Source organism: Bos indicus, chromosome 1 (genome assembly GCF_029378745.1).
Source record: "Bos indicus isolate NIAB-ARS_2022 breed Sahiwal x Tharparkar chromosome 1, NIAB-ARS_B.indTharparkar_mat_pri_1.0, whole genome shotgun sequence".
In the NCBI taxonomy this organism is placed as follows: domain Eukaryota; kingdom Metazoa; phylum Chordata; class Mammalia; order Artiodactyla; family Bovidae; genus Bos; species Bos indicus.
This window is the reverse complement of record NC_091760.1, coordinates 144851796-144875688: the sequence shown is the minus strand read 5'-3', so window position 1 is coordinate 144875688 and position 23893 is coordinate 144851796. Positions and strand designations below refer to the sequence as shown.

At 45.9% G+C, this 23893-nt stretch overlaps 3 protein-coding genes across 3 annotated transcripts in view; all 3 read left to right on the top strand.

Moving 5' to 3' along the window:
* TSPEAR (thrombospondin type laminin G domain and EAR repeats) overlaps window positions 1-23893 on the top strand; it is a 164217-nt gene that overhangs the window by 116284 nt on the left and 24040 nt on the right. Inside the window, exon 3 of the mRNA XM_019963333.2 lies at window positions 22479-22717. Within this exon, the coding sequence (XP_019818892.2) occupies window positions 22479-22717 (239 nt within the window). The remainder of the gene's footprint in view (window positions 1-22478; window positions 22718-23893) is intronic.
* On the top strand, window positions 6494-7668 carry LOC109560928 (keratin-associated protein 10-8-like). Its single transcript, XM_019963381.2, has one exon. It carries the CDS (start codon window positions 6841-6843, stop codon window positions 7570-7572), a length of 732 nt encoding a protein of 243 aa, XP_019818940.2. The 5' UTR covers window positions 6494-6840; the 3' UTR covers window positions 7573-7668.
* On the top strand, window positions 18379-19830 carry LOC109560895 (keratin-associated protein 10-8-like). The gene is made up of 2 exons (XM_070786546.1): window positions 18379-19568; window positions 19650-19830. The coding sequence occupies exons 1-2, from the start codon at window positions 19021-19023 to the stop codon at window positions 19828-19830; spliced, it is 729 nt and encodes a 242-aa protein (XP_070642647.1). The 5' UTR covers window positions 18379-19020.

Below are 23893 nucleotides of genomic sequence, written 5' to 3'. Positions count from 1 at the left end.
CAGCTGGTCCCCTGCAGACCTGTCATGGTCTAGGGGTTTCTCAGGCTCCCTGGACTGTTCCTGCCCACTTGAAACATATGGAACTGGCCCCTTGAGTCCGCTCCATGCGGGTGACCTAAGGACCCCGTGTGACACAACCTGTATGTGGCTGGGGTCACCCCTTTTGGTCAGCCAGTGGGTCTGCACTTTTAGCAGAAATGTGGTGGGAGGGGGGAGGGCTGCTCCAACCGTGTGGGGTGAGAGGGCCTGGATGACCTTCCCCCCCCCGACTGATCCAGAGAACTAACAAGGTCTGGACACAAGGAGGTTGAGATGCTGGACTTGAGGAGGACAGCACAGGCCCACCTGGGAGGGGAAAGAAACTGAGTGGGTCTCACAGCTGCCCAGCTCACCCCCTCGAGAATGTTTCCAGGACCCAGGCCAGAAACCCAGGTGGAGTGCCATGGATCCCTCAGTTTTAGAGCTGGTCTGGGAATTGGGGGCGTTGTGGGGCAGCTAGTGTCCGGGGTCAGGATGCAAGAGAGAAGAGAGCTGTTCTGAGAAACTCCCCTGTCCACGGAGGGCCTCCCTTAAGTGTCCCATGAGAAATGATAAGCAAACAGGTGTGAAGCTGAGCCTGGGAAAACCCATAAAGTTAGCTGGACTGATTGGCAGAGATGAGAGACAGCCTTAAATGGACCTGCCCCCACCAGCCTGTTGGAAATATTCATAAGTCTCAGGACATGGGGTGGCTCTTCCGAAGGATGTTGCCTCAATTCTGAGAGAAAATAGTAGGAATGGAAGAGGAGAACTTAGCACAGACCCCCAGATATTAAAAGGAAATGCAATAAGCAATTAAGGTGATATGGACTCATTCTTTGAAGGCACAAATAACCAAAATTCACTTAAAAAACCCCAGATCTCCTTAATTGTCCTGTATCAACTTAACATATCTTGTTTTTTAGGGTAGTTTTAGGTTCAGAGCAAAGCTGAGTGGGAGGTATAGAGTTCCTATATAGTCACACCCTCACACAGGTGCAGCCTACCCCACCATCAGTATCTTGTGATTTGATGCATTTGTTGCAAATGGGCTACATTCCTTATAATGGATAAAGCTACCCTGACATGTTAATATCACCCAAATTCCATAGTTTACATGGAGTCACTCTCACTGTTGCTGAGTTCTATGTGTTTTGATAACTGTCTTATAGCACATGTGGAGCATTACGGAATAGTTTCCCTGCCCTAAAAATCCTGTGCTCCATCCGTTCATCTCTTCTTCCCTGCTAACCCCGGCAACCACTGATCTTTTTACCGACTCCATAGTTTTGTCTTTTCCAGAATGTCATATCCTTGGAACCATCAGGAGTGGAAACTTTTCAGATTGGCTTCTTTCACTTAGGACTGTGCATTTACGTTTCCTTCATGTTCCTTCATGCCTTGATAGCCTTTTTCTATTTTTTTCATTGAGGGAAAATATTCATAACACAAAGTTTACAACCTTAACCACTTTAAAGTGTACAGTTCAGTGGTATTAAGTACATTCATAACCATGTGTACCCATCACCACTATCCATACTTGGAACTCTTTATCTTGCAAAACAAACTCTATACACATTAAACAACAATTCCCATACTTCCTTTCTCACAGCTCCTGGAAAGCATCATTCTACTTTTTGTCTCTAAAGTACTTCGTGTAGGTGAAATCACAAAGTGTTTGTCTTTTTGTGACTGACTTATTTATCTTACCATAATGTCCTCATGCTTTGTCCATAAGTGCCGGATTTACTTCCTGTTAACGGGTGAATAATATTCCATTCTATGGGTATACCTCATTTTGCTTATCCATTCATCCATCAGTGAACACCTGAATGGCTTCCACTTTTCAGCTATTGTGAAAAATGCTTCTGTGAATGTGGTTTTACAAATAGCTCTTCAAGATTCAGCTTTCAGTTCTTTTCAGCATGGACCTAGTAGAAATACTGGATCATACAGTAATTCTACTTTTAATTTTGAAGAACCATCATACTGATTTCCACGTAGATGTACCAGTTCATGTTCCCACCAACAGTGTACAAGCGTTCCAGTTTCTTCACAGTCTCACCAGTATTTATGTTGTTTTTTAAAATAAATGGTCATTATACTAAGAGGTATAAGGTGGTACCTCACTGTAGTTTTGATTTGCATTTCTCTAATGATTAGTTACATTGAGTATATTTTCATGTGCTTATTGGCCATTTGCATATCTTCTTTGGAAAAATGTCTATTCGTGGCCTTTGCTCATTTCTAAGTTAGGTTTTTTGTTGTGGTTGTTATTGAGTTTTAGGAGTTCTCTATATTTTCTGGATATCAATCTCTTATCAGATATATGATTTTCAAATCTTTCCTCACATTTCTTTGGGTTACCTTTGTTCTCTGTTGATACTACATTTTGATGAAAAACATTTAAAATTTTCATGAAGTCCCGTTTCTATATTTTCTTATGCTGACTATGTCATTGGTGTCATATCCAGGAAATGACTGCCAAATTCAAGGTTGTGAAGTTTTGTCCTATTTTTTCTTCAAAGAGTTTCATAGTTACAGGTCTTACATTTAGATTGAGGATCCACTTTGAGTTAATTTTGTGTATGATGTTAGGTATGGATCTAACTTCATTCTTGTGCATGTGAATATCCAATTTTCCTAGAACCATTTGTTGAAAAGACTGTCTTTTGTCCAGTGAATGGACTTAATGCCCTTGTCAAAGATGGTTTGACCTAACGTGTGAGGGTTTGTTTTTGGATCCTGTATTCTTTTCCATTGATCTCTATGTCTGACTTTGTGCCAGTACCACTCTATTTGATTACTGTCGCTTTGTAGTGAACTTTGAAATCAGGGAGTATGATTCCTCTGGCTTTGTCCTTTTTCAGGATTTTTTTTTTTTTTTTGGTTATTCAAGGTCCCTTAAAATTCCATATGAATTTTAGAATGAGTCTTTTTTTATTTCTGTGAAAAGTCATCAAGATGTTGATAGCAACTGTATTAAATATATAGATTGCTTTGGATAGTAATGATATCTTAACAATATTAAAGCTTCCAATCCATAAATATGGGGTGTCTTTCCATTTACTTATGTCTTCTTTCATTTCTTTCAACAATGATTTGTAGTTTTCACTGGATAAGTTTTTGACCTCCTTGATTAACTCCTAAGTATTTTACTTTTTTGATGATATTCTAAATGGAATCATTTTTGTAATTTCCTTTTAGGGTTATTCATTATTAGTGTATAGAAATACAACTAATTTTTTGTATATTGACTTTGTATCCTGCTGTTTTGCTGAATTCACATATTAGTTGTAATGGTTTTGTGTGTAGGTATGGAATTTTTCAGATTTTGTACACATAAGGATTATGTATATATAACATCTGTGAATGGAGATGATTTTACTTCTTCTTTTTCAACTTGATGCTGCTAAGTTACTTCAGTCATGTCTGACTCTGTGTGACCCCATAGACGGCAGCCCACCAGGCTCCCCCATCTCTGGGATTCTCCAGGCAAGAACACTGGAGTGTGTATATGTACCACAGCTTTCTTATCCATTCATATACACAATAGAGTATTACTCAGCCGTTAAAAAGAATACATTTGAATCAGTTCTAATGAGGTAGATGAAACTGGAGCTTATTATACAGAGTGAAGTAAGCCAGAAAGAAAAACACCAATACAGTATACTAACGCATATGTATGGAATTTAGAAAGATGGTAACAATAACTCTGTATCCGAGACAGCAAAAGAGACACTGATGTATAGAACAGTCTTTTGGACTCCGTGGGAGAGGGAGAGGGTGGGATGATTTGGGAGAATGGCATTGAAACATGTATAATATCATATATGAAACGAGTCACCAGTCCAGGTTCGATGCACGATACTGGATGCTTGGGGCTGGTGCACTGGGACGACCCAGAGGGATAGTACAAGGAGGGAGGAGGGAGGAGGGTTCAGGATGGGGAACATGTGTTTACCTGTGGCAGATTCATGTTGATATATGGCAAAACCAATACAATATTGTAAAGTTAAAAAAAAAACTGGAGTGGGTTGCCATTTCTTTCTCCAATGCATGAAAGTGAAAAGTGAAAGGGAAGTCACTCTGTCGTGCCCAACTCTTAGCGACCGCATGGACTACAGCCTACCAGGCTCCTCCGTCCATGGGTGTTTCCAGGCAAGAGTACTGGAGTGGGTTACCATTGCCTTCTCCGTTTTTCAACTTAAATCCCTTTTATTTTTCCTTTTGTCAAGCTGGTAAAGGATCTGCCTGAAAGGCAGGATACCCTGGTTTGATTCTTGGGTTGGGAAGATCCCCTGGAGAAGTGACAGACTACCCACACCGGGGCTTCCCTGGTGGCTGAGATGTATGGGTTGAATCCCTGGCTTGGAAAGATCACCTGGAGGAGGGCTTGGCAACCCACTCCAGTATTCTTGCCTGGAAAATCCCCATAGACAGAGGAGCCTGGCGGGCTACAGTCCATGGGGTCACGAAGAGTGGGACACGACTAAGCGACTAAACACAACACATCACCTCCAAATTGATCTATAGATTCAAAGTAATTCCAATAACAAATAGGATTTCTTTGTTAGTATCAATAAGTTAACCCTAAAATTATTTGGAAAGGCAAAGGAGCTCAAGGAGCCACAAAATTTGAAAATGAGGAAGAAAGTTGGAGGTTTTATCCTATCTGACTTTAGTATTTACCATGCTGCTGCTGCTGCTAAGTCGCTTCAGTCGTGTCTGACTCTGTGCGACCCCATAGACGGCAGCCCACCAGGCTCCCCCGTCCCTGGGATTCTCCAGGCAAGAACACTGGAGTGGGTTGCCATTTCCTTCTCCAGTGCATGAAAGTGAAAAGTGAAAGTGAAGTCGCTCAGTCGTGTCCGACTCTTATCGACCCCATGGACTGCAGCCCACCAGGCTCCTCTGTCCATGGGATTTTCCAGGCAAGGGTACTGGAGTGGGGTGCCAATAATCAAAACAGTCCAATGCTAGCAAAGGTACAGGCCCAGATGAATGATACAGAAAAGAATCCCAGGGACGGGGGAGCCTGGTGGGCTGCCATCTATGGGGTTGCACAGAGTCGGACACGACTGACGCGACGTAGCAGCAGCAGCAGCAGAGGAAGACATAGGAGAAAATCTTTGTGACCTTGTGGTTAGACAGAGTTCTTAGATTCAATACCAAAAGCATGATCACTAAAAGAAAAAAAGGACTACCCTAGACTTTATCAGTATTAAATTGTATTGTTCATCAAAAGGCACTCTTAAAGAATGAAAACACAAGCCATAGACTTGGAGAAAATATTTGCAAATCACACATCTGACTAAAGTACTTATATCCAAAATATATAAAGAACACTCAAAATCCAACATCAAGAAAAACTAACAAAGAAAAGGGCATAAAGATTTGAAGAAATACCAAAGAAGATGCAGGGATGGCAAATAAGCATATAAAATGATGCTCCGCATCATTACTCAGTAGGGAAGTGCAAATTAAAACTGCCACAAAGTCCCCTTCATACCTATGAGAAAGGCTAGAATTAAAAACCAATACCATGCCAGTGTAGGCAAGGACCTCCTAGAAAAGTCACAACTGCAGTGATTTTGAATCAGCACTGGCCTGGGGCTTTGGACCGAAGGAGGAGCTGATTCCAGTGGGACAGGAGTTTGGGGGCCTCTCTGCTCTGGTGGGGATGTGTCTGCATTGGTCAAACTCAGAGACCTGCACGCGGGAAAGAGTCTGTCAAAGGCCAAGGGGCGGGGCAGCCATCAGGCACTTGCTTCTACAGGGTCAAGCTGATGGACCTCCTCTCCCTCTGTCTGCTTTTTGCTGACTTTGTTGTTCTTTATTATTCTTTCTTATATTCTGCCTGCCTTTGGGCTCGCTCTTTTTCTGGACCATGTACTCTCAAGGTGGTTTTTGTAGAAACTATACGAGTGGCTTCTTTTCAGAATAGCTGTCTTATCAGAAATGCTCTAATCTCCATCCGCCTGATAATCCATTTCCTCAGACTTTCAAGAGTTGGTTGCACTGTCTTCAGATATGTTGATTGGCTGAGTGAAGTCCAATGCCAAACTCTCTGGAAGCTTTTAGGCTGTTTCCTCGTATTTGGCGTCAGACATTTCACCAGTGTGTCAGATATGCACCGTTTTCCATTCATCTTGTCTTAGTTCAGTCAAAGTTCCAAATCGGAAGCATCATGTTTCTTTCCCTTCTCTCTGGAAAATGTTCTGTTTCTCCCTTTGCTGCGCACATTCTGTCCCTGGAAACAGAATGCAGCTGGACCTTCCCTCCATCCTGCTCTGTGCTTGAGACATGTCTTGGTTCTTCTCACTCACTCCTTCTCCCTTTGGCTGGTCTGTCCACTGTTCAGCCCTGGTGCTTGAGAGGGATGTCCTACAGCAGGTGACAGCACTGTCCCAACTTTGAGCTCTGCGATGCCAAGTCACTGAGACGGGGGTTCACAGCCGCTCCCCTGCAGAGCCATGGAGACAGGTGGGAGGGGAGAGCCTGCAGGCACACATGGGTGGGGCTCTGGGACCCTAGATTAATTCTGTGTTTGCTTAGAGAACTTCACACAGCTCAGGGGTGATCCAGCCCTCAACCAGGACATGCGTTTTACAAGCAGCAAACTCTTGTGTAAATAAACAAGAAGTAATAGGGGCTCAAAACACCAACAAGGAAAGGGAAGACCCAGGGAGCCTTCAGCTGGCCCAACACACACCTGGACAGGGTATAAAAGGCCCACAGCCCTGAGCAGCGCTCACACACTCACTCACTCACTCACACACACTCACATCCTCACCCTCCTCCAGCCCCACTGCCTCCACCATGGCTTCCTCTGCCTTGTCTGTCTGCTCCAGTGACTTGAGCTACGGCAGCCGGGTCTGCCTGCCCGGGTCCTGTGACTCCTGCACCGGGTCCTCCTGGCAGGTGGACGACTGTCCAGAGAGCTGCTGCGAGCCCCCCTGCTGTGCCCCCAGCTGCTGTGCTCCAGCCCCCCGCCTGACCCTGCTCTGTGCCCCAGTGAGCTGCGAGTCCAGCCCTTGCTGCCAGCCAGCCTGCAGCAGCTCCTGCACGGACTTGTGCTGCCAGCAGTCTAGCTGCCAGTCCTCCTGCTGCACCTCCTCCCCTTGTCAGCCGGCCTGCTGTGAGCCCGTCTGCTGCAGGCCTGTCTACTGCACACCTGTCTGCTGCAGGCCCGTCTGCTGCACACCTGTCTGCTGCAGGCCCATCTGCTGCACACCTCTCTGCTGCAGGCCTGTCTGCTGCACACCTGTCTGCTGCAGGCCCGTCTGCTGCAGGCCCGTGTGCTGTGAGTCCTCCCCTTGCTCAGCCTCCTTGTGCTGCCAGCCCAATCCCTGCTCCTCGGTCAGTTGCAGACCCTCCTCCTCCGTGTCCCTACTCTGCCGTCCTGTGTGCCGCCCCGCCTGCTGTGTGCCCACCTCCTCCTGCCAGCCCAGCTGCTGCCGCCCGGCCTCCTGCGTGTCCCTGCTCTGCCGGCCCGCGTGCTCCCGCCCTGCTTGCTGCATCCCAACCTCAGCCCCAGAGCCCTGTTGCTGACCTGGCATATTGCCAACTCCTTCCAGGGCCAACGCTGACTTTCACCTGAAATTTTGTAGCCTTAGGCCAGTGTGGGGTCTCCTTCTGCCCCTGAGTTTCCTGTGAGCAGCCTGGGCTGGCTTCTGGTTCCCTCTAGGCCCTGAGTGTCAGCCAGCATGCTGCTCTCCATCCTTCTTGGTCATGGATTTTGTCCTGACCTAGGTGAAGGGTCTGCCTATTAACAAATAAAGTCATTGTCATGTCATCTCTGTGCCTTGAATGCATATCTCTTCAAATCCTGGGAAAGACCTTTGTTGTGGACAGTGGTCTGGGCTGGTTTAGAAACCTGGCCTTGAGTTGTATCCAGGACTGTAACATCATCAGGCACGGCTAACCACGCCCTGCTACTCTCTGCCAGGGTGTCCTGAGGCCATAATTCGACTGCAGCCTCCAGTCCAGAATATCCTGCTCACCTGTAGACCCCTGCATGAAGTGAGTGATGGGTGGCAGTGGGGCATATGTTCAGGCCCCAAGCTTGCACACTGGGAACATGGGGCTTCCCTAAGGACAAAGGAGACCCCGTTTAGTAAACATCTGCCTTGAATACGTAAAGCTTACTCCAGAAAGAGCTTCAGACAGGCTGGTGCCAGCCATTCCCTAGTGCCCTGGACAGGAGTGTGAGTGCTTCCCTCTGTGTGGGAAGGTCTGGATGGTGAGAGCCACATGCAGTTATGTTGGGAGCCTGTGTGAGTCAAGGTTCTCCAGAGAAAGAACCCATAAGACATGTGCACGTATGCAGAGATTGATGTTGAGGAGCTAGCTCACACAGTTTGGAGGCGGGCCAGACCCAAATCTGCAGGGTGAGCTTCCAGGGAAGAGTCGGTGTTGCAGCTACAGATGACCAACTGGTAGAATCTCTTTCTCCTTGGGGGACCTCAGTCTGTTGTCACTGTCTTCACTGCTTGGGTGTAGCCCACCCACATTTTGTAGGGCAATCTGTTTTACTCCTAGTCCACTGATTTCAGTATTGTTCTCATCTAAAAAGCAACTGTGTCATGATCCAGACATGTTTACCCAGACAACTGGGCACCATGGCCTGGTCAGTTGACACTTGAAACTATCCATCACAGGGACCAACAGCCAAGGGGGATGGGCTATTTGGAAATGACAGGTGCTTGCTGGGCGATGCCCTCAGGAATTGAAGTATTAAGGCAGCTATCCCTCTGGGGAAATACAGGGAGGAGGGACATACCCTGGCCCTTTAGGACAGTGCTGGGTAGGCACCTGCGGGGCAGTGTGAAGGGCCTTGACGGGGGGCCTCATATGTAACTGTACCTATTATAATACGCATGCATGTGTGCTGAGTTGCTTCAAGCGTGTCTGATTCTTTGTGACCTTATGGGCTGTAACCTGCCTGACTCTTCTGTCCATGAGCTTCTCCAGGCAAGAGTACAGGAGTGGGTTTCTATGCCCTCCTCCAGGGGCTCTTCCTGACCCAGAGGTCAAATCTATGTCTTTTGCAGTTCCTGCTGGCAGGCAAATACTTTACTGCTGAGCCACAGGGGAAGCCCAACTGTTATAATAGCCACATTTAAAAGTGAAAAAAGACAGGTAGAGTTTATTTAATTACTTTTTATTAACCCATTATATGCAAAATGTTTAAAAAGATGGGAATACCAGACCACCCTACCTGTCTCCTGAGAAACATGTATGTGGGTCAAGAGCCATCATTAGAACTGGATATGTAACAGTGGACTGGTTCCAAATTGGGAAAGGAGTATCAAGGCTGTATATTTTCACGCTGCTTATTTAGCTTATATGCAGAGTACATCATGCAAAATGCCAGGCGGGATGAAGTACAAGCTGGAATCAAAATGGCTAGGAGAAATATCAACAAACTCAGCTATGCAGATGATACCACCCTTATGGCAGAAACTGAAGAGAAACTAAAGAGCCTCTTGATGAGGGTGAAAGAGGAGAGTGAAAAAGCTGACATGAAACTCAGCATTCAAAAAACTAAGATCATGGCATCTGGTCCCATCATTTCATGGGAAATAGATGGGGAAACAATGAAAACAGTGACAGACTTTATTTCTGGGGGCTCCAAAATCACTGCAGATGGTGACTGCAGCCATGAAATTAAAAGATGCTTGCTCCTTAGAAGAAAAGCTATGACCAACCTAGACAGCATATTAAGAAGCTGAGACATTACTTTGCCAACAAAGCTCTGTCTAGTTAAGCTGTCGTTTTTCCAGTGGTCATATATGGATGTGAGAGTTGGACCATAAAGAAGGCTGGGCACCAAAGAATTGATGCTTTTTTTTTTTTTTTTTTTTGCTTTCTCTAGTACTTTTTATTGGGGGAATATGCAATAATTTGGTTTTTTTTTTTCTTTTTTTTTTTAATTTTTATTTTTTACTAATAAAAATTTCTAAAAATAAACCCTCCTCCCTCCTCCCTCTCCATACCATCCCTCTGAGTTGTCCCAGTGCACCAGCCCCAAGCATCCAGCATCGTGCATTGAACCTGGACTGGCATCTCGTTTCATACATGACATTTCACATGTTTCAATGCCATTCTCCCAAATCTTCCCACCCTCTCCCTCTCCCACAGAGTCCATAAGCCTGTTCTATACATCAGTGTCTCTTTTGCTGTCTCGTATACAGGGTTATCGTTACCATCTTTCTAAATTCCATATATATGCGTTAGTATACTGTATTGGTGTTTGTCCTTCTGGCTTACTTCACTCTGTATAATAGGCTCCAGTTTCATCCACCTCATTAGAACTGATTCAAATGTATTCTTTTTAATGGCTGAGTAATACTCCATTGTGTATATGTACCACAGCTTTCTTATCCATTCATCTGCTGATGGGCATCTAGGTTGCTTCCATGTCCTGGCTATTATAAACAGTGCTGCGATGAACATTGGGGTACATGTGTCTCTTTCCCTTCTGGTTTCTTCAGTGTGTATGCCCAGCAGTGGGATTGCTGGATCATAAGGCAGTTCTATTTCCAGTTTTTTAAGGAATCTCCACACTGTTCTCCATAGTGGCTGTACTAGTTTGCATTCCCACCAACAGTGTAAGAGGGTTCCCTTTTCTCCACACCCTCTCCAGCATTTATTATTTGTAGACTTTTGGATCACAGCCATTCTGACTGGTGTGAAATGGTATCTCATAGTGGTTTTGATTTGCATTTCTCTGATAATGAGTGATGTTGAGCATCTTTTCATGTGTTTGTTAGCCATCTGTATGTCTTCTTTGGAGAAATGTCTATTTAGATCTTTGGCCCATTTTTTGATTGGGTCATTTATTTTTCTGGAGTTGAGCTGTAGGAGTTGCTTGTATATTTTTGAGATTAGTTGTTTGTCGGTTGCTTCATTTGCTATTATTTTCTCCCATTCTGAAGGCTGTCTTTTCACCTTGCTAATAGTTTCCTTTGATGTGCAGAAGCTTTTAAGTTTAATTAGGTCCCATTTGTTTATTTTTGCTTTTATTTCCAATATTCTGGGAGGTGGGTTATAGAGGATCCTGCTGTGATGTATGTCAGAGAGTGTTTTGCCTATGTTCTCCTCTAGGAGTTTTATAGTTTCTGGTCTTACGTTGAGATCTTTAATCCATTTTGAGTTTATTTTTGTGTATGGTGTTAGAAAGTGTTCTAGTTTCATTCTTTTACAAGTGGTTGACCAGATTTCCCAGCACCACTTGTTAAAGAGATTGTCTTTAATCCATTGTATATTCTTGCCTCCTTTGTCAAAGATAAGGTGTCCATATGTGCGTGGATTTATCTCTGGGCTTTCTATTTTGTTCCATTGATCTATATTTCTGTCTTTGTGCCAGTACCATACTGTCTTGATAACTGTGGCTTTGTAATAGAGCCTGAAGTCAGGTAGGTTGATTCCTCCAGTTCCATTCTTCTTTCTCAAGATCGCTTTGGCTATTCGAGGTTTTTTGTATTTCCGTACAAATTGTGAAATTATTTGTTCTAGCTCTGTGAAGAATACTGTTGGTAGCTTGATAGGGATTGCATTGAATCTATAAATTGCTTTGGGTAGTATACTCATTTTCACTATATTGATTCTTCCAATCCATGAACATGGTATATTTCTCCATCTATTAGTGTCCTCTTTGATTTCTTTCACCAGTGTTTTATAGTTTTCTATATATAGGTCTTTAGTTTCTTTAGGTAGATATATTCCTAAGTATTTTATTCTTTTCGTTGCAATGGTGAATGGAATTGTTTCCTTAATTTCTCTTTCTGTTTTCTCATTATTAGTGTATAGGAATGCAAGGGATTTCTGTGTGTTGATTTTATATCCTGCAACTTTACTATAATCATTGATTAGTTCTAGTAATTTTCTGGTGGAGTCTTTAGGGTTTTCTATGTAGAGGATCATGTCATCTGCAAATAGTGAGAGTTTTACTTCTTCTTTTCCAATTTGGATTCCTTTTATTTCTTTTTCTGCTCTGATTGCTATGGCCAAAACTTCCAAAACTATGTTGAATAGTAATGGTGAAAGTGGGCACCCTTGTCTTGTTCCTGACTTTAGAGGAAATGCTTTCAATTTTTCACCATTGAGGATAATGTTTGCTGTGGGTTTGTCATATATAGCTTTTATTATGTTGAGGTATGTTCCTTCTATTCCTGCTTTCTGGAGAGTTTTTATCATAAATGGGTGTTGAATTTTGTCAAAGGCTTTCTCTGCATCTATTGAGATAATCATATGGTTTTTGTTTTTCAATTTGTTAATGTGGTGTATTACATTGATTGATTTGCGGATATTGAAGAATCCTTGCATCCCTGGGATAAAGCCCACTTGGTCATGGTGTATGATCTTTTTAATGTGTTGTTGGATTCTGATTGCTAGAATTTTGTTTAGGATTTTTGCATCTATGTTCATCAGTGATATTGGCCTGTAGTTTTCTTTTTTTGTGGGATCTTTGTCAGGTTTTGGTATTAGGGTGATGGTGGCCTCATAGAATGAGTTTGGAAGTTTACCTTCCTCTGCAATTTTCTGGAAGAGTTTGAGCAGGATAGGTGTTAGCTCTTCTCTAAATTTTTGGTAGAATTCAGCTGTGAAGCCGTCTGGACCTGGACTTTTGTTTGCTGGAAGATTTTTGATTACAGTTTCAATTTCCGTGCTTGTGATGGGTCTGTTAAGGTTTTCTATTTCTTCCTGGTCGAGTTTTGGAAAGTTGTACTTTTCTAAGAATTTGTCCATTTCTTCCTCGTTGTCCATTTTATTGGCATATAATTGTTGATAATAGTCTCTTATGATCGTTTGTATTTCTGTGTTGTCTGTTGTGATCTCTCCATTTTCGTTTCTAATTTTATTAATTTGATTTTTCTCCCTTTGTTTCTTGATGAGTCTGGCTAATGGTTTATCAATTTTATTTATCCTTTCAAAGAACCAGCTTTTGGCTTTGTTGATTTTTGCTATGGTCTCTCGTTTCTTTTGCATTTATTTCTGCTCTAATTTTTAAGATTTCTTTCCTTCTACTAACCCTGGGGTTCTTCATTTCTTCCTTTTCTAGTTGCTTTAGGTGTAGAGTTAGGTTATTTATTTGACTTTTTTCTTGTTTCTTGAGGTGTGCCTGTATTGCTATGAACTTTCCCCTTAGGACTGCTTTTACTGTGTCCCACAAGTTTTGGGTTGTTGTGTTTTCATTTTCATTCGTTTCTATGCAAATTTTGATTTCTTTTTTGATTTCTTCTGTGATTTGTTGGTAATTCAGCAGGGTGTTGTTCAATCTCCATATGTTGGAATTTTTAATAGTTTTTCTCCTGTAATTGAGATCTAATCTTACTGCATTGTGGTCAGAAAAGATGCTTGGAATGATTTCTATTTTTTTGAATTTACCAAGGCTAGCTTTATGGCCCAGGATGTGATCTATCCTGGAGAAGGTTCCATGTGCGCTTGAGAAAAAGGTGAAGTTCATTGTTTTGGGATGAAATGTCCTATAGATATCAGTTAGGTCTAACTGGTCTATTGTATCATTTAAAGATTGTGTTTCCTTGTTAATTTTCTGTTTAGTTGATCTATCCATAGGTGTGAGTGGGGTATTAAAGTCTCCCACTATTATTGTGTTATTGTTAATTTCTCCTTTCATACTTGTTAGCATTTGTCTTACATACTGCGGTGCTCCCGTGTTGGGTGCATATATATTTATAATTGTTATATCTTCTTCTTGGATTGATCCTTTGATCATTATGTAGTGACCTGCTTTGTCTCTTTTCACAGCCTTTGTTTTAAAGTCTATTTTATCTGATATGAGTGTTGCTACTCCTGCTTTCTTTTGGTCCCTATTTGCATGGAAAATCTTTTTCCAGCCCTTCACTTTCAGTCTGTATGTGTCCCCTGTTTTGAGGTGGGTCTCCTGTAGACAACATATGTAGGGGTCTTGTTTTTGTATCCATTCAGCCAGTCTTTGTCTTTTGGTTGGGGCATTCAACCCATTTACGTTTAAGGTAATTACTGATAAGTATGATCCCGTTGCCATTTACTTTATTGTTTGGGGTTCGAATTTATACACCATTTTTGTGTTTCCTGTCTAGAGAATATCCTTTAGTATTTGTTGGAGAGCTGGTTTGGTGGTGCAGAATTCTCTCAGCTTTTGCTTGTCTGAAAAGCTTTTGATTTCTCCTTCATACTTGAATGAGATCCTTGCTGGGTACAATAATCTGGGCTGTAGGTTATTTTCTTTCATCATTTTAAGTATGTCTTGCCATTCCCTCCTGGCTTGAAGAGTTTCTATTGAAAGATCAGCTGTTATCCTTATGGGAATTCCCTTGTGTGTTATTTGTTGTTTTTCCCTTGCTGCTTTTAATATTTGTTCTTTGTGTTTGATCTTTGTTAATTTGATTAATATGTGTCTTGGGGTGTTTCGCCTTGGGTTTATCCTGTTTGGGACTCTCTGGGTTTCTTGGACTTGGGTGATTATTTCCTTCCCCAGTTTAGGGAAGTTTTCCACTATTATCTCCTCAAGTATTTTCTCATGGTCTTTCTTTTTGTCTTCTTCTTCTGGAACCCCTATGATTCGAATGTTGTAGCGTTTAATATTGTCCTGGAGGTCTCTGAGATTGTCCTCATTTCTTTTAATTCGTTTTTCTTTTATTCTCTCTGATTCATTTATTTCTACCATTCTATCTTCTAATTCACTAATCCTATCTTCTGCCTCTGTTATTCTACTATTTGTTGCCTCCAGAGTGTTTTTAATTTCATTTATTGCATTATTCATTATATATTGACTCTTTTTTATTTCTTCTAGGTCCTTGTTAAACCTTTCTTGCATCTTCTCAATCCTTGTCTCCAAGCTATTTATCTGTGATTCCATTTTAATTTCAAGATTTTGGATCAATTTCACTGTCATTATTCGGAATTCTTTATCAGGTAGATTCCCTATCTCTTCCTCTTTTGTTTGGTTTGGTGGGCATTTATCCTGTTCCTTTATCTGCTGGCTATTCCTCTGTCTCTTCATCTTGTTTAAATTGCTGAGTTTGGGGTGTCCTTTCTGTATTCTGGCAGTTTGTGTAGTTCTCTTTATTGTGGCTTTTCCTCACTGTGTGTGGGTTTGTACAGGTGGCTTGTCAAGGTTTCCTAGTTAGGGAAGCTTGTGTCGGTGTTCTGATGGGTGGAGCTGTATTTCTTCTCTTTGTTCAGTCGCGCTCCTTCCGAAGAGTTGGATTGCTTTTCTGGGTGCCTGATGTCCTCTGCCGGCATTCAGAAGTTGTTCTGTGGAATTTACTCGACGTTTAAATGTTCTTTTGATGAATTTGTGGGGGAGAAAGTGTTCTCCCCGTCCTACTCCTCCGCCATCTTGGCTCCTCCTCCGAATTGATGCTTTTGAACTGTGGTGTTGGAAAAGATTCTTGAGAGTCCCTTGGACAGCAAGGAGATCAGCCTGACTATTCATTGGAAGGACTGATGCTAAAGCTGAAGCTCCAATACTGTGGCCACCTGATGGGAAGAGCTGACTCATTAGAAAAGACTCTAATGTTGGGAAGATTGATAGCAAATGGAATAGAGAGAGGCAGAGAGTGAGATGCTTAGATAGCATCATCAACTCAGTGGGTATGAATTTGAGCAAACTCTAGGAGACAGTGGAGGACAGAGGAGCCTGGCATGCTGCAGTCCATAGGGTCACAAAGAATTGGACTTAGCTTAGTGACTGAACAACAACAACAATCCAAAAGCTTAGTGTTTCAATACACTTGATATTAATAAAGTATCAGAACTCACCAGGGTCACTGCCTGAGAAGGGTCAGACACTGTATGTACCCTGTTTAAGGTCTAAACTCTGTTTAGACTTTTCTTCCTTTTCTTCTTACCTCAGTTCACTTCAGTTCAGTTCAGTCACTCAGTCCTGTCCAACTCTTTGCAACCCCATGAATCGCAGCACACCAGGCCTCCCTGTCCATCACCAACTCCCGGAGTTCACTCAAACTAACGACCATCTAGTCGGTGATGCCATCCAGCCATTTCATTCTCTGTTGTCCCCTTCTCCTCCTGCCCCCAATCCCTCCCAGCATCAGAGAGTTTTCCAATGAGTCAACTCTTCGCATGAGGTGCCCAAAGTATTGGAGTTTCAGCTTTAGCATCAGTCCTTCCAAAGAACAGCCAGGACTGATCTTTAGAATGGACTGGTTGGATCTCCTTGCAGTCCAAGGGACTCTCAAGAGTCTTCTCCAACACCACAGTTCAAAAGCATCAATTCTTTGCACCTACACCTGCCTAATTCCCCATGTGCTCCTGTATGTGACATCACTTGGGCCGTTTGTCTTCTTTCTTTCTGTTTTTGTGTTTAAGACTTTTTTAACATGGACCATTTTTAAAGTCTTTATTGAATTTTTTACCACATTGCTTCTTTTCTGTGTTTCAGTTTTTCTGGCTGAGGGGCGTGTGGGATCTTGGCCTCCTGACCAGGGACTGAACCCACACCCCATGCACTGGAGGGTGGATCCTTAACCACTGGACCTCCAGGGGAGTCCCATCGTTGGTCTTGTTTCTTTAAATATTTCTCCAGGAGGGAAACATGAGTAGAGTGTTTTCCAAGCTCTTGCTTATGTGAAAACACACTGCTGTTCTCTTTACTTGAGGAATATATAAGGGGCTTCCCAGGTGGCACTACTGGTAAAGACTTGGCCTGCCAGTGCAGGAGAATGCTGTAATAATTTGAAAAAAGAAAAAAATCAGTCTTAGTCCCCAGTGTTCCCCCAGAGCTCTGTGTCTCTCACTGTTTGGTGGGAGAGGTATGGGGTCCGACCGGTCAGGGTTCATTTCCAGACTGTTGGCCGTTTCTTCCTGCCTGGAGATGGAGCTGCCCTTCATTCAGTTCTGCCAATGTATGACTAGGGTGGGCTCTAAAACTCCAATGCTCTTGAATTCATGAGGCCCTTCCAGTCCAAACACACGCACCTTGGTTCGCTCAGCTCAGAGTGGTTTGTGTTCAGTCCTGTCTTTACTGTTCTATCCTAACTCTTCCTTCTTCCTTGTTAGCAACTGTGCGATCATGTTTGGTGTCAGTGAAACACATGGTCTGTTTATTACATTTTCTCTCATCATATTTGGGGATTTATGCTTTACCTCTGTTGGAGTAAGAAGTGGCACCTCACCCCAGTATTCTTGCCTGGAGAATGCCATGGACAGAGGAACCTGGCGGGCTACTGTCCATGGGGTCAAAAAGAGACGGACACGACTGAGCCCCTGAGCAAACACGCATACTTTACCTCTGTAGTTTGGAGGAACTAGCAGTGTGCTGGAAACCACAGAGTTGATTTTCTGTGGTGTTAATTTTGCTGCTTCCCGCCTCTGTTGTAAATTTTCAGCTCAGCTGCCTGGTGCTAAGCTTCCCTGGACACGTGCTTCCTTCTGCAAGTAGCACTGAAGTTGGCCTGGGGGAAGGCCTGGGTAAAAGCCTCGATCCTATACACAGACGGCTGGCTTCCAGTCCCAGTCCTGATGATGAAAGGTTGTTGCTGAATGAAAAGACGCCGGGATTCTTGGCCTCCGGAGGAGAAGAATTCAATCCAGGGCCAGAGATGAGGCTTGATTGCTCAGAGCTTTGCGTAATAAAGTTTTATTAAAGTATAAAGGAGATAGAGAAAGCTTCTGACATAGGCATCAGAAGGGGGCAGAAAAAGTACCCCCCTGCTAGTCTTCAGCTGGATGTTATATAGTCACTAGCAGTCTGTTAATGAAAGAAAGGAATGTCTTTAAACTTAGAATGGCACCAGGCCCCTCATCCATAAGATGCATTTTGGGATAATCTTGGCACCAGATGATTCATCCCGGGCCATAAAACGATTGACTTAAATCTTGTAGAAGGGCAGATTACCATACAAATAGTTTCGTTTACATAGATTAGGGGAACAATATCTGAGTATAACATACTGTTTTGTCAAGTAGGTTCTGAGCCATTAGGCAGAACCGACTTGAAGACAGAGTCTGGGGTAAATGCATAGCACATTAACATAGCTTAAGACAAACATTTCCATAAGAAAAATGCATTGGTTAACTCAAGGTTTGAGAATAGTTAACTTCAGGTGAAACCAGGTGTCATTACGGCAACACAGTATTTTAAGAGAAACCTCCTTTCAAATTTGTATAGAGAAGGAAAAAATATCACTAGTTTGTTTCCTCCTGCTGCTTAAGAGAGATAAAAATGTCTGACACTTGCAGCCTATTTCCTCCATTTGGAGACCCCTGGCCTTCCTGCCTGTTACCTTCTCAATACTTTGGGCTGTGTGACCTGGAGATGGTTGCTTAACGTCTCTGTGCCTGGGCTGCCTCATCTATTTGCGGAAACTTCCTTACTGAGGAAACTTCCTTCCTTCCTTCCTTCACCCAGCATTGTTCCTGTTTTTCAGTTGCTCAGTCGTGTCCCATTCTTTGTGACCCCATGGACTACAGCACAACAGGCTTCCCTGTCCTTCACCATCTCCCAGAGCTTGCTCAGACTCACGTCCATTGAATCAATGTTGCCATCTAACCAACTTGTCCGCTGTTGTCCCCTTCTCCTCCTGCTTTAATCTTGCCCAGCATCAGGATCTTTTCTAATGAGTCAGCTCTTTGAATCAGTGGCCAAAGGACTGGAGCTTCAGCTTCAGCATCAGTCCTTCCAGTGAATATTCAGGGTTGATTTCCTTTAGGATCTTACCTCAGATATTTTCTATATCTTTTCTGGAGCCAAACAAAGGAGAAATGGAAAAACATCCTGCAACATTTACGCAGTATATTTATGCTCACGGGTTTAATGAGTGAAAACAATTGTGGAAACTACGCCAGCACTAATGAGGGGCTCCTGCCGCCAGCTCTCAACCCCAACAAGGAAGGGAGGGCCTGGGAGTCTCCTGTGGGGACAACACAAGCCAGGGGCCAGGTATAAAAGCCCTGCATCCCAAGCACCTCACACACACAGCTCTAGACTCACACACACTCAAACCCTCCTCCAACCCCACCGTCTCCACCATGGCAGCCTCCACCCTGTCTGTCTGCTCCAGCGACCTGATGTATGACTGTCCAGAGAGCTGCTGTGAGCCCCCCTGCTGTGCCCCCAGCTGCTGCGCCCCAGCCCCCCGCCTGACCCTCCTCTGCGCCCCAGTGAGCTGCAAGTCCCACCCCTGCTGCCAGCCAGCCTGCAGCAGCTCCTGCCTGGCCTCATGCTGCCAGCAGTCTAGCTGCCAGCCCTCCTGCTGCACCTCCTCCCCCTGCCAGCAGGCCTGCTGTGAGCCCGTCTGCTGCAGGCCTGTCTGCTGCACACCTGTCTGCTGCACACCTGTCTGCTGTGAGGCCTCCCCCTGTTCTACCTCCTCATGCTGCCAGCAGTCTAGCTGCCAGCCCTCCTGCTGCACCTCCTCCCCCTGCCAGCAGGCCTGCTGTGAGCCCGTCTGCTGCACCCCTGTCTGCTGCAGGCCTGTCTGCTATACACCTGTCTGCTGCAGGCCCGTCTGCTCCAGGCCTGTCTGCTGCACCCCTGTCTGCTGCAGGCCCATCTGCTGCACCCCTGTCTGCTGCAGGCCCGTCTGCTGCACCCCTGTCTGCTGCAGGCCCGTGTGCTGTGAGGCCTCCCCTTGCTCAGCCCCCTCATCCTGCTGCAGACCCTCCTCCTCAGTGTCCCTCCTCTGCCGCCCTGTGTGCCGCCCCGCCTGCTACGTGCCCATTTCCTCCTGCCAGCCAAGCTGCTGCCGCCCGGCCTCCTCTGTGTCCCTCCTCTGCCAGCCTACATGCTCCCGCCCAGCCTGCTGTGTCCCCGTCTCAGCCCCAGAGCCCTGCTGCTGACCTGGCACATCACTTGTGGGCCAGCCAGCCTCAGGTCCCACCTATGACTCGGTCCTCCCACCCTCCCTCTGTCTTCACCTGAGCTGGGTGGCTGCCCTCACTCAGGACAGGCTCCCCAATGTCTCCACTGTCCTGACTGACTGGCCTCTCACTCCTGCCCCAGGAACCCCAAGCTCACGGCTCCCAGGGCTCCTGCCTCCCAGGAATCGCCTCCAGCTATCTCTGGGTCATTGCCCCCCTACCCCTCCAGGTCCTATGTCTGGGTCACTTGGCCTTGACTTCCAACCTTGGGTGCACCCCCTTGGGCACTGGGATAAATAAACTCAGTTCATCACCTGATCTGCTCTGTTCATCTCACCTTCACTGAGGGTAAACCCAGGGTTTTGACCAGATACTGGTCTTCTCCAGCTACAAGTATTTCTAGGGGGTGAGTGACAAGCCACTGGAAGGGCAGTGGCCTGACTCCTCTGGGCAGGCACACTGGGTGGGGCTCCTGCCCTCGCTGGGAAGGACCAGGTTGCTCAGGTCCTGTGGTCCTGGGAGGTGAACGTGGGGGGAGTGAAGGTGCCTGTCCAGCCCGGATTCGCTTGCTGTGACGTCAGCGTCTTTCCCAACCCCTGCCTTGCCCCAACCACCACCGTGAGCATTTTGTCCCACTGTGCCCTCAGGCACACACTCCTGAGAGGTGGCTTCTGGAGATACCTTCTACAGGAAGATAAGCACAGGGGCCACAAGTGTTCCCTTGGCGCCGGAGTGGGCAGAGGCCAAGTGACCCAAACTGTTCACATGGATGTTAGTAAATTAGCTGTTAAATTTGAGGACCATGAAGGCTTTCTGTTTTAGTGTAATACTTGCTTGAAATTTCACTCACACTTTCACATGGGCAAAGACTTGCTAAAAGATTATATTCTATATTTTACATATCTGCTTAGCATGCAGATTTAATCATTTTCAGTTCTTTACCTTTTTGTGATATTAGGCTAGAAATTGTTGTTCAGTCATTAAGTTGTGTCTGACTCTTTGTGACTCCATGGACTGCAGCATGCCAGGCTTCCCTATCCTTCACTGTTTCCCAGAGTTTGCTCAAACTCATGTCTGTTGAGTTGGTGATGCCATCCAAGCATCTCATTCTCTGTCACCCCCTTCTCCTCTTGCCCTCATTCTTTCCCATCACCAGGGTCTTTTACCAGTGAGTCGGCTCTTCGCATCAGGTAGCCAAAGTATTGGCACTTCAGCTTCAGCATCAGTCCTTCCTGTGAATATTTAGGGCTGATTTCCTTTAGGACTGACTGGTTTGATCTCCTCACTGTCCAAGGAACTCTCAAGAGTCTTCTCCAGCACCACAGTTTGAAAGCATCAATTCTTTGGCACTCAGCCTTCTTTATTTTTAGGCTAGAAATGAACAGACTCTAAGTTGCATTAACAAACAGCCAAGTATGTATGGTCTCTCTGTGGTTCAAGCTGGAAAGTGATGCTCAGCTGGGGTTGCTGGTGTTTGGAGATGGTGATCATGCGGGTTGTGAGAGGTTTTTAAAACTGTGGAAAAATACATGTAAAGTGGCATTTCCCTTCTAGCCCTTTTTAAGTGTGTGGTTCAGTGGCAGTAAGGACAGTCACTGTTGTGCAGTGATCACCACCGCCCACCTCCAGAACCTTTTTCATCCTCCCCAAAATGGACCTCTACCGACACTGAATAATAGCTCCCAACACCCCCAGCCCCTGGTACCCCCTCCACTTTCTGTCTCGGACTCTGACCCCTTCAGCCATCTCATATGAGTGCACTCTACACTAGTCGTCCTTCTGTGACTGGCTTACATCACCCAGCGTAATGTCCTCAAGGTTTATCCACGTTGATGTCAGAACTTCCTTTTTAAGGTTGAATAATATCTCATTGCATGAATGCACCACATCTTACTTATCCGTTTCTTCATTGATGGACACTGGTTGCTGTGACATTTTAACTTTTGAGAGTAACACAGGTAAGAACGGGGGTGTACAATTGCCTCTTCCGGACACTGCTGTCAGTCCTTTGGGGTGTCTGCCAAAAGTGGAATTGCTAAGTCAGATGGTAATTCCACATAAGTTTTTTGAGGAGTCTCCTTATTGTTTTATTTTTTTATTTCTTAATTGGAGAGCATATACACTGAGAAATCCACAGTTCAAAAAGGCACATGTACCCCAACGTTCCTTTCTGTTTTTTATTAGTATTACCACTACTCCATCTTCCATCCCCACCAACAGCGCACAGGGCCTCCAATTTCCCCACATCCTCGCCAACACGCAGTTTTCTGTTTCACTGACAGTAGCTGTCCTCAGGGACCCCAGCGGTTGGTTTGGTTTTATCACAGACTCTGGTTACTGCCTCAGGCACTACAGTCTGGAGCCCCAGCTCTCACCTGCTCCCCTCCCCTGCCCCTTCACCTGTCCTGCTCCCGTGCCTGCTCCGCCCCCTCACCTGCTCCGCCCCTTCCACCCCTCACCTGCCCCGCAACTTCACTTGCCCCTCACCTGCCACTTCACCCACCCTGGCCGTTCGCTTGCCCGCCCCCAACCCCTCACCTGCCCTGCCCCTTCATCCGCCACGCCCCCTCACCTACCCCGCCCACCACCTGCCCCGCCCCTCACCTCACCCGCCCCCTCTCTTGCAGAAGAACGAGTACCTGCTGGCGGTGGTGGCAGAGGAGCGGGACTCGCTGCTGCTGGGCCTGCGATACTCGCCCACCCAGCTGCACTTCCTCTTCCTCAGCGAGGACGGGGCAGGCGCCTGGCAGACCCGCGTGTCCTTCCGCAGCCCGGCTCTGGTGGACGGCCAGTGGCACGTGCTGGTCTTGGCCGTGTCCGAGGGCTCCTTTTCGCTCACTACGGACTGCGGCCCCGCCGTGGACATGTAGGTACTGCGACACCCTGAGAGGGTCGCGTGGGGCTGTGTGCTGCCTGGCAAGGGGGATCCACAGAGCCAGCCGGTACATGTGGCCGCCCGGGACAGCTCACAGTGCACACGTGGACCCGGGCCTAGGGCCTGAGCCCTGGCGGATGCGGTCAGGCTGGAGGAGGAGCACCAGGCTCAGCTGGTGGACCTGGAGCTGCCCTGCTAGAAAAGCGGTGGGTGGGGGCGCACGGGTGCGAAGGGAGCCGAAGCCTGCCCGCGTCCGCGCTGTGTGGACTGGACTTCACCGAGTAAAAGCACTGCTAAAGAGTCGGTAGCATCGCTTAAGGCCCAGGGGAAGGTCAGGGTGAACTCTGGCACCAGGAGCCCAAAAGGAGCTGCCCCCGATCCAGCCCAGGGCTTTCTTCCCCCTATATGTATGTATTTATTTTGGCTCTGCCTGGTTTCAGTTGCCCCAGCAGGTGGGATCTTTCCTCCCGGTGCAGCGCCTTCTGTCTAGTGTCCCCCAGCTCCAGAGTTCCGGGGCTCCGTATTTGTGTTGCACAGGCTTAGTTGCCCCACAGCACATGGGATCTTAGTTCTCAGACCAGGGATCAAACCCATGTCCCCTGCATTGAAAAGCAGGTTCTTAACCACTGGACCGCCAGGGAAGTCCTGAGGCGCAAGTCTTGCTTTGTGACTTTCAACCCATCATTTAACCTCTCTGACTCAGTTTCCTTTTCTGGGGTGAGGGAATAAATAGTCAGCAAAACTCCCAATTAAAGGTACAGAACAATCTTCATAGCTTTGACACAACCCCCGGCATGCTCCAGACTAGAAATTGTTTGGTCCTAATTCCAGCCACATCTTCCTACACCCCCTGGGTCACCAACAAGGTGAACCCCCTCTAACTCTGACACCATTTGTCCCTTCGCCCTGGGCTCAGAGGAGGGGGGCAGACTGGGGACCCCCGTGTGGACAGAAGTCACTGGAGGCCTCTGTGAGATGGAGAGGGGCCACTGAGCACTTCTGCAGCACATGCTTTTGTAGAAGACCCTGTCCTGAGGCAAAGCATGTCCCCCAAATTCACATCTGCCAGAACCAGGAATGGGGCATCATTTGGACGCAGCATCCCTACTGGGATAACTGAGCTCAGTTGAGGTCATGCTGGAGGAGGGTGGCCCTGAGTCAAGTGAT